General features: G+C 36.3%; 1 protein-coding gene across 1 annotated transcript in view; it reads left to right on the top strand.

Moving 5' to 3' along the window:
- Window positions 1-357: 357 nt before the first annotated feature.
- Window positions 358-19,439, top strand: part of SmydA-9 (SET and MYND domain containing, arthropod-specific, member 9) — a 43,477-nt gene continuing 24,395 nt past the window's right edge. The window contains exon 1 of the mRNA XM_073977537.1: window positions 358-1,581. Coding sequence (XP_073833638.1) covers window positions 730-1,581 — 852 coding nt within the window. The 5' untranslated portion in view covers window positions 358-729. The remainder of the gene's footprint in view (window positions 1,582-19,439) is intronic.

The raw sequence follows: 19,439 nt of genomic DNA on the forward strand, positions 1-19,439 counted from the left end.
CAGAATACTAAAGCGATACACTTACGAAGATATTTAAGTTACTGCAACAACAACTAATATATGCATACATGTATTGGTAAAGACTATGACACATACATTGACTTGAGAATGGTTGAAGTTCTTTATGTGACCCACAATTTATTATGCACCTAAGACAAGAATGGATGGATCCAGGCAAAAAAGATTTCATTAAAAAGTCGAGGACCTCAAAAAGTTCCCATCTATAGTTAATAGCTATTAAAAATGCCCACTTTGATTACCTGTCTGCTCAACATATGATTTTTCTCTCATTTCAACATGAAAGCAATGCAAACATATAGCTGCGAAAAACGCAAAACAAAAAATTGTTCAGCACACAAAAGCCGAACAGGCACATAGATATTCGCACACGAACGAAGACCTCGAAGTGGCTCGTTGTGTTTTTGCCACAAATTTTGCCAACATTTTAAATATAAGTCTTGTAAACTGGAAATGGGCGACAGTTAGCCAAAGATCGCGTAGCATTAAAGAAGGAATAACATTAAAAGAAGAAAAATAAAATAATATTTGAAAAAAAATACTGAAAATAAATTCTATTTAAAACAAGGCAATAAAAAAGTGAAATCAAAAAATCAAATAAATATTTTTAGGATTATAAAAATAAAATAATAAGAAAAACCAATTTGAAATACATTGTGAAATTGTGAAAGATTTGAATAAAGCAAACCAAGTGTCAATTTCGCAAACAACATGATTTGTCCGAAACGTACCACCGAATTGCTGGAACAATTCTTGGAACCTTTTAAAGATAAGGATCCGGCATGGGAAATCGGTGTATCGAAAATTGCGGGTCGCGGTGTTTTCACAACTCGTAACATTAAACGCGGTGAAGTGATTTTTCGCGATATGCCATTGCTGATTGGTCCTGCAGCTCGCAAAGAAGACACCCTAAATTCCTGTTCGGTATGCTTTAAGCTATTGCCAGATACCAAATTTATGTGCCGTCAAGGATGCGGTTTGCCCATTTGTAGTTTGTGCCAGAAAAAGAAACAACACAAAGCAGATTGTGCCCTCTTCAAGTCGTGGGAACCCTGTGAGCCAGATGTGGCCAATTCTGTTATCATCAGACTGTTGTGTCCTGCTCGTGCCATTAACTGCACAAAGGAACAACGTGATCTGATGTATTGCCTCCAAGCCACCTTGGATAACAATCATCGCACTGAGGTGCGTAATGCTGCAAAATGTTTCCGTAAATTCCCAACCGATAAGAAACTGATCGATATTATGAATCGTGCAGTGGCCGTTTTGCGTACCAATGGTTTTGATGAAACCTCCGACAGGACCAATGATAATCAGGAATTCATGTATCGTGCTTTATTCCCCCTATTTGCCCTGGTCAATCATGATTGTGTACCCAATTCGTATTACATTTTCGAAGAGAAAACAAATAATATGATTGTCAAAGCTTCAGTGGATTTACCAGCTGGTACGGAGATTACAACAACTTATACGAAGTTGTTTAACGGAAATATTGCACGCCATTTATTCTTGAAGATGAAGAAAACATTCACCTGCAAATGTCAACGGTGTTCGGATCCAACTGTAAGTATTAACTTGGGGTATGAAGTAGGCCTTGTAATGAGTGTTATTTTCCCGATAATCAAAGTTATTGGGACTGTGTGGCGTATGATTTTGGTGTTGTATTAAATTGTTATTCATTCGTATGGTGTGTACGTGTTATAGCTCGGTGGTTAGCATTGTAAATAACAAATAATTAAAAAAATAAGTTACAGTGTTTTATTTATAAATGCACTTTGAACTAAAAATAATTTTTCATGATGGAATCTCTCATATAAAACGCTTGCATTTATTTGAGAGATTCCATCATGAAAAATTATTTTCTAGTTTTAAGTGCATTTAGAAATAAAATACTGTAACTTAACTTTATTAATTATTGTTTTTTATTTTTAACTTTTTAGTAAATACATTTTTTGACCACTGAGGAGTTCATAACAAAATTAGGGTCAATTTAGGCCGAACATGACTTAAAATGAAGACAAAATCCTCAAAACACATGAATATGGGGGCTATGGGAAAAATAGGTTTTGGTCTCATATTCATGTATTATCATCCAAATCTGAAAAATGTGCAAAGTTTCAGTTCGATTGGTCAACTGCAACTGTGTTAAAAACGAGTTACTAGATTTAACTAAACGGACACCAAAGCAAGTTAAAGAAAACACTGTAAAAATTACCTTCATCAAGAAATTTTACTCGTATATAAATACATTTTGTCCACCCGTATTATGCTCCATATTCCTTATTGATTTAAGATATTGAAGCACTAAACATTTTAGGGTTGGTGTCAATTGTCGGGGCTCTGATCTCAGAAAATTTGGCCTTCCCCAAGCAAAAGAAAACACAAAAGTTGAAACGGGCGATCATTATAATCCTTCAAAAGAAGTGTAATTAGGAGCATTACTGCGATATATCAAAAATATTGATTCAAATAGTGGTGTAGGGTATAATTATACCATTGTGCTTAGGACCACAACTGCCTCTTTGTAATCTTGTCAACAACAAATAAATACTGGACAAATATCTAAATAAACAAGTAAGAAAGTATCAGATAGCTGTGCCGACTGAGATATGTATACCTCAGTCTCGGACCAAACACAATACTTCTGAATTATATTCGTCAGAAGTATTGTGTTTGCTTCTCAGGTTTTTTGAGTTTTTGGGCCATTTGTCACCGAACAATTTTGCACCGTCTTAAATAGGGCCCCATAGATACCATCTTGCCATAAATTTAAAAGCGATCCCAGTCGAGTCCTTAAACTGCACTCTTTCCAAACTTTGTGTGGGAGGTACTCGAAATGTCAATATTCGGACATTATTCGAGGCTGTAAGGAATAATACGATGCACAACGTTTGGACCAAATCGGTTTCTCCTTTTGAGGGTTATCTTATGTACTACCCAGTTTAGTTTTTGGTTTTAGGCCATTATCACAGGAAGGACTTGCCCCCGAAAAATATTGCGCCTTCGTTACAGGGCCCACAAGAAGAACTTGTTGGAAAAAAATTTCAAAACGAATTTTCCTAATTTCGTGTGGACCGATATAATCCATATTCGAACCTGATCTATGTCCGGTAGAAATATTACGATGTGCAAAGTATGGATCAAATTGCCTTAGAGAGTTATCGTGCGCACCATTTTACCTAAAAATTCTGAACTTCGAGCTTGATATAAGTTTGGGTAAACATTGCGAAAACCAAGTCGGTTGATCGAGTCCAAATTGTCTGGGTTTAAACCATTATTTCTATGAGACACATTTTTGGTCGTATACAAGTGTATGGGGATTTTTGAGTGAAATCGGTTTTAGGCCCTAAATATGTTTGGTACAATGGTACAATTAAGTAAGTAAATACTTCCTGAGATTATGGCTCAAAAGCTCCAAACCCCTGCCGGCACATACAAAATAGGTATTGTGTAAGATAACTCTAAAACTTTTTCAAAATTTTCTTTCAAACTTAGTTTAACGTAATTTAATATTTCGAGTCATTTATGAAGTAAATTAATGTTTAAAGGACTTCACATCGAGTGGTACCGAAGTACCTTCTTATCTGAGAACCCGCAATACCTCTCCTATGCACAGTGGATGTACCCAACGACAAAAATCAAAAAATTCAGGTAATCATTTTAAAAAATTCTTGACCAAAAATCATGAAAATTAAAAATGTTATGTATCGTTACGTAAAGCTATTTTAAAGGTTTTTTTGATGATTTTATGTACGAGGGGCACTAAAATCTTTCTGGCCTAGGCAACACGCAGTGTCGCCAGGAGTCATTTAACATTTTTTTGGAAAGTTTGTCAGTTTTTAGCCTAAGCATACTCAGGACAGTTTGGCATACGACCATGTGTTGTGTTGTGGAGTCTATTAGCATAATTTTTAAAAATTTGGTGGAAGAACTTCCATGCAAAAAGTGCGAATATGTCGAATAGATATACAAGTATACAGTGTTTGGAGGATATAAACAGTTCGACCCGAACATAACGCCGTTTCTTCTTTAAAGTACATATATTACACACTAATTTCAGTGCCATTAAAAACGTTTTTTATTATTGTAAGAAAATAATACTCTTTAAGTGCATAAAAACACCAAAGCTTTACTATTTTACCAGAAGTGATAGAGTCAATGAAAGCCAACTAAACATTCAGAAAGTTACAGGAGCTGGGCGATGCAATCTACGACTCATAGGCTCCGAATCCAACTCGTAGTACTGTTTGAGACTTCGCAAAAACATGATCGAAAAATATCTCTAAAACAAGCTCGGCAACATTTTAGCTAAATCCTGAAAAAATAGGTTGAGTCGAAAAACTCCATCTGATACATCAATGATTTCCAACAACCAATCACTTCTGTCGGCACAGCAGAGACAAAATTATAAAAATTCATAACTTTTGATTTCTGGACAACAAGAAAAAGTAACAGTAGGGTTTCCCTACAAAGATATACCCTCAGCCTGTGTTAGTTGAGACTTTTATATATAGACACATCGGATACGGGCTACATAGCCAATTTTTGTTCTGTAATTGTATAGCCAGGAAGTTTCAGAATTTCGTCTTCTTTTTTTGGACGTATAAACTTTCCGACAATATCTTCAACATATTTGGAGTGTACAACTTCTCGATTGTTGGCGTTATGATCAAAAATGTGACTTCGATGAAAGCGCAAAAGTTTTGCACTTTTGTACAGACGATACCAGAAAGAATCGACTGATATAGTCCATTTAGTTGGTCGGCGTAAGATTTAGAGCTTTTGGACCAATCCTGATATAATCATTGACCCACCCACGAAAAATACAATATCGCTGTAAACAAGACCTCAAGTGAGTCGACCCATATTCGAACCTACTCTAGGTCTCGAAAAAATCGAATTGGACTTTGCTCAAGATTTTAGGGAAACATTTTGAAGTCTGGCTGGGGAAGTGTCCAAAGGAAATTTGAACAAAATATTGCGAGATCCAAATTTTGGACAAAATCTGTTGATCTGTTCTAAAGTTATAATGGGCTCGAGCCATACAGACTGACGGACGGACGAACTGGGATAAATCGACTCCAAATTGTAACGGGGTTACATTTTTATCATGAGCCTAACGGCTGAGGGTACAATTTCACGGTGGTCTTGAACCAACGTTAAACTGGGAAGTTCTTGCGGATTCTGAAACAGCAATGTTCATAGATGAGAAAACTCCACAAACAAAAAAAAAAAAAATCGCTGGAGGGATTTTTAAATAAATCGTGGTCAAAGTTCACATTTTTAGGTTTTCGCGACTTTGCTTGGAAACCGCAAGTCCTATCGAAATGGGACTAAGGAGAATGTTGTAGCTTTGAAAAATTGTTCCTAGGATTTATCATTTTCGAGATATAGAAGTTCCGGTCACATTTTTAGGTTTTTTGTTAGGTTTTCACGATTTGCTGAAAACAGAAAGTCTTATCGAAATGGCTGTGAAAATTCTCTACAAGGTTGGGATTCGTAATTTTTTCCTCGGTTGTATCATTTTTGAGATATATAAGTTTAAGTTGGGAAATTGCAGTCATAACATTGTTTTATATGGAGACGATACAGTCAGTGAATTGTCCCAATTTGAATTTCTATATCTCAAAAATAGTAAACCATAGGAAAATATCATAAAAGAACAATAATTTTCACTGCTACAACATTTTCTTTAGTTCCATTTGGATAGGGCTTGTGGTTTTCCAGCAAAACGTTCAAAACCTGAAAAAACCTAAAAATTCGTTTTTTTATTTTTTCATCTATGAACCCAGGTGTAAGCTTTATTCGTTTGAAGTTGGTTCAAAAGCACCGTGATATACAATACGAATAACAGCAGATTTTAATACAATAGCTTGAGCTTTAATTTCGTTTACGGTTGTTTTCAGCTAAAAATTTGTTACTGATAGAAAAAACATTCAGATGGGCATGCTATTTATAGCAGATATTATCACTTTATGATGCACAACAATAAATTTTTCTCTATTATTTTCCCCCACTATTTAGCAATAAGTTAATATAAGATAGGAATACAAAATTTTGAACCCTTGATATGTCGTACATATTGCCCAATAGGCACTTCATTTTATGTACTTCTAATTTGGACGATAATTCTCGAAGGGAGTAACTGATTTGGTTCATACTTTGCACATCGTGAAATTTCCACCCGAATTAGATGAAGTACCTCCCTCGGGTACCTCCCACACCAAATTTCGGAAAAGTGCAGTTTAGGACCTGCTCTCGAATCGCTTTGATTTTTGCTGTAGCAACTTGTATTCACTGGTACTCATACGACGGTACAAGTTTCATCAGGGGAAAGTCCATACTTCCTGAGAAAATAACCTGAAAGTTGCAAAAAAACCACATGACACCGTGTGTAGTGCTTGGAGCGCAAGATAACTCTCGAACGGATCTGACGATTCGGTCCAAAATTTGGCCTTCGTAATATTTTGTCCAAGCATAGTTTAAGTTCGAAGATAAGCCATATTGGTCCACTCCTTCACGTACCTCCCACACAAAAGTTCAAAAATGTTCAGAAAAATTGTGCGCACTTCATACTTTGCACATCTAAATTTATCTACCAGATATAGATAGATCAGTTTCGAAAATGTACTTTATTTGTCCACTCCTTCGGGTACCTATGACACAAAATTTCGGATAAGTTCACTTTAAGACCTGCTTCCGAATCACTTTGATTTTTGTTGAAGCAACTTGCATTCGCTGCCTCAATTACGGCAGTAAAAGTTTTTTTCAGGGGCAAGTCCATACTTCATGAGAAAACAGCCCGAAAGTTGTAAAAAAGCCCCTATGACACCTTTGGATATTGTAATATTTCTTCGAATATTAGATGAAATTCGAATGTGGTGCTTATAGGTCCTCTCCTTCCGGTACCTCCCCACAAAAGTTCGAAAATATTCGCTAAAATGGTACGCGCGATTTCTCATAGACGTAGCAACCGATTTGGTCTAAACTTTGGATCTCGAAATATTGTCGAAACTTAGTTTATGTTCAAATGTTGGCCCTATCTGTCCAATCCTTGTGGTACTACCCACATAAATGTTTAACAGTTTTGTGTGGTTGGAGGATCCTTTGGACAATTTTATCGAAGGTTTTCCTAGTGGCCCTTATATATTATTATGCGATATTATGTTTTTCGTAGGCTAGTGTGATAAAAAAGCGGTATCTATCGATATTCCCGCAAATTTTTGAGTTTTAATCCTATCCATACTTTTGTCGGTTCATACGCCCAAAATTTCGAAAACCTTAAGATTTTTTTTGGGAACAAAAGTATTTCAATCCACACAGGCAGAGGGTATATCTATGGCGACAAAGCCGATTGATACTTTTTTACTTGCTAGTAGCCAAACCTCTTCATAGAAGACTCGAAATATTAAATTACGTTAAACTAAGTTATCTTGCACAATAGCCATTTTAGTATGTGGCGGGAGGGTTTTGTAGGTTGGACCATTATCTCAGGAAGTTTTGACTTACTCCGGAAAAAGATTGTACCGTTGTAAATGAGGACGCTAGAAAAAACTACTGAAAAAAGAATCTAAATCACATTTTTCGAATTTTGTGTGGGAGGTACCCAAAGGAGTGGACCAATATAACCAACATTCCAACCTGATACATGACTGGATGAGATAATATGATTTGCACAGTGTGCACCAATCAGAAACTCTCTGCGGGAATTATCTTTGGGGTTTGCCATTTTGGTTGGAGCCGTCAGGGTTTCTTGGAACTTTTAGGTCAAAATCTCAGCGAGTATGGACTTGCGTAAGAAAAAAATTGCAAAGTCGTAAAGGGAGCCGCAAGGACAACCTGCCAAAAAAAATTTCAAGACGATCCGAGAGGAGCACTTAAACTTGTTTTTATCCGAATTTTATGTGGGAGGTACCCAGAGGAGTGGACCGATATAGTCCATATTCCAACCTGATACATGACTGGATGAAATAATACGATGTGCAAAGTGTGCACCAATCAGAAACTCCCTGCAAGAATGATCTTGCGGATTTGCCATTTTGCTGGTGCCGTCAGGGTTTCTCGGAGCTTTTAGGCCAATATCTCAGGAAGTACGGACTTGCGCAAGAAAAAAATGTATTGTCGTGAAGGCAGCCGAAAGGACAACTTACTGAAAAAAATTCAGAACTATCCGAGAGGAGCTCTTAAACTTCGCTTTATCCGAATTTTGTGTGGGAGGTACCCGAAGGAGTGGACCGAAATAGTGCATATTCGATCCCAATACATATGTCGAAAGAATAATACGATGTGCAAAGTTTGGACCAAATCGATTGATCCCTTCGAGAGTTATCGTTCACACCATTTACAGAAAAATGTTGGACTTTTGTGGGGGAGGTACCCGAAGGAGTGGACCGATATGGCCCATTTTCGAAGTTAAACTAAACAAAATATCACGATACCCAAAATTTGGTTCGAATCGGTTGATCCGTTCGAGAGTTATCGTGCGCACCAGCCATCCAGACAGACGAACAGACAGACGAACGGACATGGTTAAATCAACTCCAAATTGTCTGAAACGAATTTAGTCCAAAAATACTTTGGGTGTAAAACTGTTATTTTGATGAGGCACATTTTTGGTCGTATTTCTAGCCTAAAGGGTGAGTGTATAAACACAATTTTTCAGAACATCTGCATAATTTTGCTTAAGTTTTGTATCATAGTGTAATTCGAATACCCCGAAACATATCGAGATTGTATTGTATACATAAGTTTACAACGCCATTTCTATGCGTAAGTTCAAGCGAATGCTCTATAACTTACAGTCTTGACCCCCATTTACTTTCCCCGTCATAAGCTGAGGCTACACAGCAGTTGGTAAACCGATTAATACATTTTTACTTGTTCTTATTAACAAAAATTCGAATTGCTTTATTTATTATTTTAAAAATAATTTCGTCTATCTTTCCTCCAGACAAATGTAATAAATCACTTTTAATATTTCACATTCGATTCAAAATAAATAATTGAAACATGGATTTCCCTCGAATAAAAATTGTTTTTCAAAAGAAAATAATAATAAACACACAATTAAAGGCAATTCACATCAATAAAATTTTGAAAACAAAAAACTATTTGCAGACGTTTTTTTCTTCTTAAATATTAAAGAAATGCTGTTGTTTTTTTTTAATAAATAAATAAATAAACATGACTGGATCTCATTTATGGGTATCTCAGAAATCATATCAAAACATTATGAACGAAAAGCGAATTGAAAATTGTTCAAAATATTTTTATAAGTTTTGTGTTGATGTTATGTGTAACATATTGTGTCAAATTAATGAGGCATTTGAATTTTTGATGTTGATACTGTCTGGGTGGGCAGGGTGATGGGAGACCACTTTTAATTTTTTTGCAAAGAAATGAAAACTGTGTAAAACTGTTTTATATCAAGAAAACTCATGTGATATGTTCAAATTTAATTATATTATTTGTTTTGAAAGAATGCTGACTGTGGAGAGATATTAAACCTCGAAATATTGGTTTTGGTATACCGATCGTTATAACACGACAAGATGAATGTAGTCCGCCCGGCACGAAATTTCAAAAGAGATTCGAGTTTTGAACTTATACGAAAATGTTTAAATGCTAAAATGTTCAAAATATAAAAAGCCAACTTTTTGAAAACTTTCTGTGTAAAACCATATCTAAAGAATATCTCAGTATTGAGAATATTCGAATGAGTCATAAAGAAACAATTTCAAATATTTGATTCACCTAAATACTGAAAAATGCTATAGTTTCTGGTTGAGGCCCTCTCATAGTTTTATTTTTTTTTTGCAACTGGACCACTTAAGAAAATATAAAAAAAAACTATCCACTTTCCATACAAAAGAATTTCGAACATTTATGTCGAAAACATACATTTGCCTAAATTATAATGATCTGTTTAATGTTATCTTTAATGTTTTCAATATGTGTATATATACAAACATATACGATTTAATATCTTTATATATGTCACTCATTTGAACATAATTTAAATCAAATTTTTTGTTTTAAAAATTGCCTAGATAAGCATTAACATTTGAAAAGAATTTCAAGTTTTTGCACAGTATTTTTTTTAAGAAAAATATAAAAACATGTTGCACTCTCTTTCCCTCAACACAAACATTTGCCAATATCCATCCCATCTGTCCATTAGTTTAGATGGCTGTGAAGATTATTGTCTGATTTTCCGTTGGCCTTAACATGAGTTCGAAATTAATTAAAATACATCCCATCACATATAGCTATAAATATTGAAAATGATAAAAATAAAATCCAATAAAATATGTGAAAAATGCACAACAAAACAAACAAAATCCCCTTTCGTTTTGGCGTTTCGACCAACTAATCAAAATAGAAATCACTCGAAATTATATCAACTTGTTGAAATTTTGTTGAAATAATATGGGGACAGTGTCAGCCAGGATATTTATGATCAAAGTGAAAGTGATTATTGCAGACAATAGGAATGTGGAAATAACAAAAATCAATACGTGCAAATGTGCATGTGTATACTCACAAAATTGAAGATCTTCCATAAAATCACAGAAAAATATAATTATGTAGATATGTATGTATTTTCATATATTTTATTGTGAAGAATCCAATACAAATTGGTGATTTTATGATAGTTATTTCAAATTTTTATTATAATAAAATGATATATAGAAATAGCACTAGCAACCAAAGCTATCGGCTAGATTTTGTGATAGAAATATTAGTTCTGGACAAGAGGATGCAAACTGTTTTGAGATGATTAGCTGAATGTTTTGATCGAATCATGTTACATTGTTATCCACGGTGCGCCTTAACAAACTTTGGATGAAAAATGCTTACACCTGGGACGTGTTTGCGGATTCTGAAACTACATTGTTCATAGATGAGAAAAATCAAAAATAATCGCCGGAGGGGTTTATGGGACCAAAGGTGCAGTTTAGTTGCGAAAGCAGAAAGTCTAGGTGGGACATCAAATTATGCGTGGACTGATATTTAGAATATGTGGAGTATCCACATGAAAGCGTAGCTTTGTTGTTGTTTGCCTCGTAGAGGTTGTGCGTTGTAAATAAAGGAAAAAGAAAGGATAAACACAAGGGTTTTTAGTATTGGTGTTTGGTATATTTATTGAATGTTTGCTTTTACCTTTTTTCGTAAACAATAATTGTCAGTTAATTATTTAATTGAATTAACCGAGCTAACATGGCCTAACCCAGCAAAATGTTCGATGCCAAAGATGACATTCAATCATGGGTGCAAGTGATCTAGCATGTCATCTTTTTAGCATCTTCATCGATGAATTTTATATGAGCGTGGACCCCAAAAGATGACGTTCTTTTCTGGATCCTAAGCATGTCATTTTAACCAATGCTTTGGCATGTCATTTTCTCCAACCCCTTGGCATGAAATTTTCATGTCTTGTTTGGAAAATGGAAATGCTGTATTGAAATATGGTTTTCATGAAAAACAAAACTCTTTATTAATTCAAACGATTTCATGAAATAGCTACAATTAATTTATCAGTTTAGTTTTTCAAAAGTTTACATCCAAAATTGCAATGTAATCACCACCGCTGCAACGCAAAAGATTACTTCCTCCGTTCTCCGCAACTGATATTCTTTCATCTCACAAAAGGTTTTTTCAATTATCTTCCCATCACCAGTTCAGATTTCAACATGGACTCCAAATGCACTCCTTTAAGTATTTTTATTTCGTAAATTACTTTTATTTTATAATTTTGTTATTTTATAACAACATTTTGGTAATTTATACTCTTTTGTTTAGTGACGGAAATATGTAGGGATCTACAACCCGGCTTGCTTTAGGGATCTCTAAGAACAAAATGTAACGAACGGGGAGGAGAGACTTTTTATGGAAAATACCATTTATGCTTAATTAATTTATTTTTAATTGTATCTTTCCAAAAGTAGTTTCTTCTTTATTTTCAGATTCTTGTTCCTTTTCGTTTCGGACTTTTTTTTCAAATTCCAAGAAGCAAGATTTGATTGATTTCATTCTATGTCAGATTTAGAACAGACAAGGGAACTTTTAAAATAGCAATGTGTGCAGTCCGATTCTATTTTTAGCTCGATGGTTGGGACTTCATATAATACCAATTGTTTAGAAATTTTAGTTGTTTGATATGCAGGAAATGTAAGACAACATCACGACGACAGTTCTAACAACTTTGGTCTGTTCCAGAAACTGCAAGAATCTTATTTTTACTACGATAACAATTTTTCTTTTATGTTATCGAAAAAAATAGTAAAAATTAGTAGATTTTTGCAGTTCTGGAACATACCAAAATGAAAATAAACAGGTGTGTAAATAAAAACAGAAACATCATCTCTATTGGATCGATGGAATGGGTACAAATGCTGATGAAAAGTTCGGATCTTTCACGACTTCCTTGGCATTGGTTTAAATCCTAATGAAAAGATCGGATCTTTCACGACTACCTTTGAACCAATGCAAAAGATGACATGAAATCACGTCATCGCAAAGAACCCCTTCCGTCAAATTTTGCTGGGAAGGAGTTTGTATTGAAAAATGAATTCTAGCGAAGTACCACACACCCATCCATTATGCTACGATCGTTTCGCTGGTGGTTTAAGCCAGCTCATCAGGCATATTTTGAATGTGAATGGCTAGAAGACAAAGGCTGATTTTGATAACTTTTATTTATACAACGATTTTTAAAAGTTTGTAGATATGAAATATTTTTTGAAGTCTTTTTCTATATCATGTCACCCTAGTGTCTTGCCTAGGAATCGTTTTCTCAATACATACACCTGTCCAATCGATGGGGGGTTTCCTTCATGAATTGTAATGCCTTCCATTTCGGAAGTTTGTTGATATCATATCAAGAATATGATAGGTTGGCAGTGGCTTAAAAGTTATCAAAATCAGTCTTTGTCTTCTAGCCATTTACATCCAAAATATGCCTGATGAGCTGGCTTAAACCACCAGCGACAAAAGTGATATTTGTCCCTGAGACTTTTAGGGTACAACTTCTAATGACGAATCGCCCGCTTTATAGGAATTTTTGCTATTTCTTTTATACGCCTATATATTTTGACTGGCCTAGGGGAGATACCAGAAGGAGTTTCCGAACTTTTGCGACTTCTGCGACTTGAAGGCCTGGTTCCTACTTCTAACAGGATATCGAGCGTTCCACCCAATATCTTGGGGTAGTTGAGGAACTCCCTGCAACACTCGACCAGTAGAGTGCGTTTATTGAGAGCAAGTGAGCATAAATTTCAATGCATTATTTGCGCTCATTTGCTCTCACAGAAGCGCACACTGCCGGTCGCTGGAGCAAATATTCGACAGAACGTTCTATTGTGGTTCCGTCGACTGATATGTATGGGCATGACATGTAATGTTGTTGTGGTTTTATGTATTTTCCGGAATCCATGCTGATGTTGGGCAACTAGGAAACAGCTTCTCAACATGAAAAGGTGTAATGCCTGTAGAATCGTCGATACTGTAGTGTGTGTTCGACTACAAATGCTAGGGTTGTGTGTTCAACACTTACTGTCGGAACGCGAGCTTTTTGTTGAAAAAATAGATAACATATGATGGCGCACATGTTAGCGTTTAAACAACCATTAATGTTTGTACGCGTGGCTGAGTGTGTAGAGTATTCGGCTACAAATCAGAAATTCGCATGATCAAATCCAGCAGAGAGCGAAATAAAATAACAATATGAAGTGTGTTGAAATTGAAAACAAATTTCTCCTCAACTGTTGCAAAAATAAATTTTTTTAGCTTATTTGTCAACTCCCAGTGGCCATAGAATAACTAGTGATAGTGCTCATAGGACAACTAGTAATTCAGTGCGACAAGCCCTTGTTAGAATAATGTGTGAGTAGGGGGTTTCGTAAGTAGTTACGACTACAAAAAAAAAAAAAACATTATTTAGTAAGGATATTTTTGCTGGGCAGTTATCGATTTGGTCCAATTTGCACATTGTAATATTTCTATGAGACCCGGTTCGAATATAGACTATGTACGTCCTTCTCTTACCTTTACCGATTTTTGTCGGTAACTCAGAAACTGAGTTACAGAATTCCACTACTGCTCTCGACTCACTTTTTTTGTTGCAACAGCTTGCATTCGCTGTCCCCATTACAACGGTTCAAGATTTTTCAGGGGTCGTTCCATACTTCCTGAGTAAGGTTAGGTCCAAAACTTATATGTTATACGGTGACCAACTGAAATGTAGTTGGAAATAGCGCTATCTATCAAAAAAACTTGATTCCAAAAATATCCACTTCCAAAAGTGGAAGGTATTAGTACAGCAACATCCAAATATGTCGGACCCGCTTAGCATACAAAAACGGAGTATCGCTTGGTGTGGTAAATAACCACCCGTTGGCCTGATAAGGTATATATGCGCTAGGCTTATTTCTCCATATGTATAATGTAACCCTTTTTGATAAGACTTGCCGTTTGTGAGACAAATTAAAAAAAGATCGCCAAAACTGACCTTTGATAGTGATTCACCAAAATCCAGCTCTCCGGAAATTTTAGAGCTTTTGGACCGGTCAGCGACTTAAGAACCTAGATTCTACTTCTAACATGCTGTGTAGCATTACTCTCAATATTGTGGGGTTGTTTATGGTCGGAATCGTGACACCAGCGACCAAAATCTTGGGTGAAGCCTCCATTCAGCATATCAATCAGCCAATATAAATTGGCGTGCACTCATTGATATGGGAGAAGTCTCCATTGTCCCTTCGGCGATGTTGTGGGAACATACATATATTACCCTATATTGGAGAACTCCCTTTTGCATTTGACCCTTAGTCTTCCTACTTCTGAATCTACAAACGTCTTGCGTCCACACATATACCCAGCAAAATGTTTGCCTCCAAAGATGCAGTTAAATGATATGTACAAGTGATCTGGATGTGCATCAAATTATGCATTTTCACTGATGATTTTTACAAGAGCGTGACTACTGAAAGATGCACTCCAAAGCACTGCATTTTAACTAACCCTTTGGCACTGCATTTTAACTGACCCTTTGGCATTGCATTTTAACTAACCCTTTTGCACTGCATTTTAACTGACCCTCTGGCACTGCATTTTAACTGACCCTTTGGCATTGCATTTTAACTAACCCTTTGGGGTAGAATAGGAGGCAGTCCAAAGCACGTGTTTGGTACAGGCATTCTGCGGAAATTGTGCAAGCCATTACAAAATATGCCAGAACAAATAAAATGCATTTATTATTTGTGCAAAACAAAAATATTAACAACTTTATTACATTAACACAAATTATGAAAATTCTCCATTGAATTCAATCGCAAACATGCGTGTTTCTCCGCTTGCATTTGTTCCAAGCTGAACTGTTTTTGCTTCATTTGCTAAATGGGTTGTCTTCCCATCACCAGTTAAGATTTCGACACGTACTCCAACAGCACTCCATTCGGAAATTTTCTTCTGGTGAGTTGCCGGAAAAATGTTCACAAATTAAATATTATTTAAATATTAAATATTATTTAGTTTATATTAACAAATGTTTGGACATGTTAACACGCTTATCTCTTTTTGGAAAATGAAAGCCGCTGCCTGTAGAGATGTACAATCTGATTTATGTACATATAGGGATCTCTAACAACTGCTAATAAAATGTAGCTAACGGAGTGCCTTTTTCACGACTCCGTTTGGACTGCATCCGGATGCTGTTAAATTGTGAGGAATTGGAGTGCCTTTTTCACGACTCCGTTGAACTGCATCCGGATGTTGTTAAAATGTGACAAGTGGATGTGATTCTTTGGATTGCATCCAAATGCGGTTAAAATGTGAGGACTAGAGTGCCTTTTTCACGACTCCAGTTGAACTGCATCAAAACATGCCGTGACAGAACTAGTCCACATTGCACTACTTCCAATTTATTTTGCTGGGTAGTTAATTATCCAACATTTCAAACATGGCGTGAGGGAAGTCTTCTTAATGTCCTCAAACAGCATGGCATGCTTGAGGATATTGAATGCATGGCATGCTTGAGGATATTGAATGCATTTGATAGGCTTTGACGATTCAGCTGGTCACTCCCTTCAAGAGTTATCGTGCGCACAATTTTTCCTAACATTTTTGAACTTTTGTGGGGGAGGTACCTGAAGGAGTGGACCGATATGGCTTATCTTCGAATTTAAACTATGTTTGGACAAAATAATACGAAGCCCAAATTTTGGACTGAATCGGCAGGTCCGTTCGAGAGTTATCTTGCGCTCCATCCACTACACACGGTGTCATAGGTGCTTTTTGCATCTTTCAGGCTATTTTCTCGGAAAGTATGGACTTGCCCCCGATGAAACGTGTACCGTCGTATGGTGGGCAATGAATACAAGTTGCTGCAACAAAAATCAAAGCGATTCGAGAGCAGGTCCTAATCTAAACTTATCCGAAAATTTGTATGGGGGGTACCCGAAGGATTGGACCGATTAAGTCCATATTAGAACCTCATCTAAGTCTAGTAGAAATTTCATGATGTGCAAAGTATGGATCAAATCGGTTACTTCCTTCAAGAGTTATAGTTCGCACAAATTTTCCGAACATTTTCGAACTTTTGTGGGAGAGGTACCGGAAGGAGTGGACCGATATAGCCCATCTTCGAACTTAAACTAAGTTTGGACAAAATATTGCGAAAGCCAAATTCATCCGTTCGAGAGTTATCGTGCGCACTAGGCAGCCAGACAGACGGACGGACATTGCTAAATCGACTCCAAATTGTCTGATTTCGATGAGGCACATTTTGCCCGCATGAAAGTGTATATAGTATAAATGTTGAGGGTAACCTTAAACTTTACATGTTCCAAATTTTGTGTGGGAGATACCCTAAGGAGTGGTACGTCCACTTATGTTAGGCGCAACCAAGTTTAGTTAGTGTCGACACATTTTTTGGATACACCGCCAAGGAAAAGAATACAAATTCAAAATTTCGATTTTTAACAAAAAATGTGTCGTTTATTTGGACCAAATCGGTAGATATGTCTGTGAGAAATCCCGCTTTCCATTTTAGAGAATATTTTCGAACTTTTGTGGGGGAGGTACCAGAAGAGTTGACCTATAAGCACCACCTTCGAATTTCATCTAATATTCGAAGAAATATTACAATATCCAATGTGTGGACGAACGTATTATTCGGTTCGAGCCCTCTATCCCCTACATATGGTGCCATAGGGGTTTTTTTTGCAACTTTTGGGCTGTTTCCTGAAGAAATATGGACGTGCCCCTGAAAAAACTTTTACTGCCGTAATTGAGGCAGCGAATGCACGTTGCTTCAGCAAAAATCAAAGTGATTCGAGAGCAGGTCTTAAAGTGAATTTATCCAAAATTTTGTGTGGGCTGGGCAAATATAGTCCATATTCGAACCTGATCTATATCTAGAAGATATTTTAGAATGTGTAAAGTATGGACCAAATCGGTCACCCTCATCAAGAGTTATCGTGCGCACAATTTTTCCGAACATTTTTGAACTTTTGTGGGAGAGGTACCTGAGGGAGTGGACCGATATGGCTCATCTTCGAACTTAAACTATGATTGCACAAAATATTACGAAGGCCAAATTTTGGACCGAATCAGCAGATCCGTTCGAGAGTTATCTTGCCGTCCAACCACTACACACGGTGTCATAGGTTTTTTTACCTATCAGTCTATTTTCTCAGGAACAATGGTTTGCCCCTGATGAAACTTGACCGTCGTATGAGTGGCAGTGAATAGAAGTTGCTAAACAAAAATCAAAGCGATTCGAGAGCAGGTCCTAAACTGAACGATTCCGAAATTTTGTGTGGGAGGTACCTGAAGGAGTGGACCGACTGGGTCCATATTGGAACATAAAATGCTGAAAATCGGGGGTACTGTTCTGTAGAGGCGTGGACCTTTACCAATAAATTTCAGGTTGAAAGTTTAATACCCCCAACAAAGACTAAATACCAAATTTCAGCCATTTCGGTGTAATAATGAAGCTAAAAACTTCAAACTACCGAAAATCGGGAGGTACCGTTCTATAGCCCCCATAGAAGGCGTGGACCTATACCGAAAAAAATCAGGTGAAAAATTGTATATCCCCAACGAAGACAAAATACCAAATTTCAGCAATTTCGGTGGGATATTGTGTCCACAACTTTTAAAAATACCGAAAATCGGGAGGTACCTTTCTATGGGGGCTATATGAAGGCGTTGACCTATACCGACAAATTGGAAACATTTGTACCGCCAAGGAAGCCCAAATACCAAATTGCATCCTTTTTGTGTGAAAATGAGGGTAAAATCTTCAAAATACCGGAAATCGGGAGGTGCCGTTCTATGGGGGCTATATCAAAACGTGGACCGAAAATTCTAGTGAAAAATTGTATATCTCCATATTATGGTGGAGGGTATAACGTGTATGTAGTGGAAATTGAAGCTAAACATGCCAGCATTTTTATACCCTCAGCCTTTAGGCTATGAAGGGTATATCACCAATATTTTTGAAAATTTAACATAGCTGAAGCCAAGGTTTACCCTTTTAGAACACGCGACTTGTGATTGTATATTATACAAATTAAATGTTTATGGATAAAATGAAATGTTTTTGGACGTGGCAAAAAATATTGGCCTCAAAAGTTAATTTGCGTGGAAGCTGTGGCTATATTTATGTTAGAAAATGGGTAAAATTGGGTTGAAGCCAACGTGTCTTTTTTTGTTTTCTCTCGATTTGTGAGTAAACCACACTTCTCACGATTTTCCTGTCAAAGTAAAAGTAGAAGCCAACTAAATAAGGATAATCTCACTAATGTATAACTTTTCAAAATTTCATCAGCGTCTACCAATAAATGACGCTGACATTTTGAAGCCAAATTTACAGTGTTTTTTGACATTTTCTTCTAGTCGCGTTAAGCAAACAGATTTTTCAAAAAGGCTTTAATAGGATTATAGTACTTGCGATTCTGAGCTTTTTGATACGTATATCGTGAATGTAGCCTCCACAGCTTCACAGAAATATGTATCGAAATGACGAAATTTTGTGTGAATATTTTTCTAAAAATCATATTATTCGGGCCTAATTTTTACAATTGTCATTCGATTTCCTCGTACTTGATTGCACATTTTAGTTTTTTACGTTCCGGATCTAATAAATCATTCTCCGTGAAAATCCATCCACTAAAACCCGAGTTACAAGAAAATCCAAAGTAGAAAAATCACCTAAAATTGTTTTTGGAAATATCGCGTATTTTATCGCGTTTTCTGCAGTTCGTTTCCACTGCAATGAAACAACTAATACAGCATCTTCGTTTTAGCGGAAACAGAGATTTGAAAACTTCACTTATAAGGGAGCTACATTCATTTTATCCCAAAAAATAGTGTGTGATGCTACATCCACGGTTCTTCGTTGACCGCCTTGAAATAGA

The sequence above is a fragment of the Musca autumnalis genome, unplaced genomic scaffold, assembly GCF_047663935.1.
Source record: "Musca autumnalis isolate F117 unplaced genomic scaffold, ASM4766393v1 scaffold_3, whole genome shotgun sequence".
NCBI lineage: Eukaryota > Metazoa > Arthropoda > Insecta > Diptera > Muscidae > Musca > Musca autumnalis.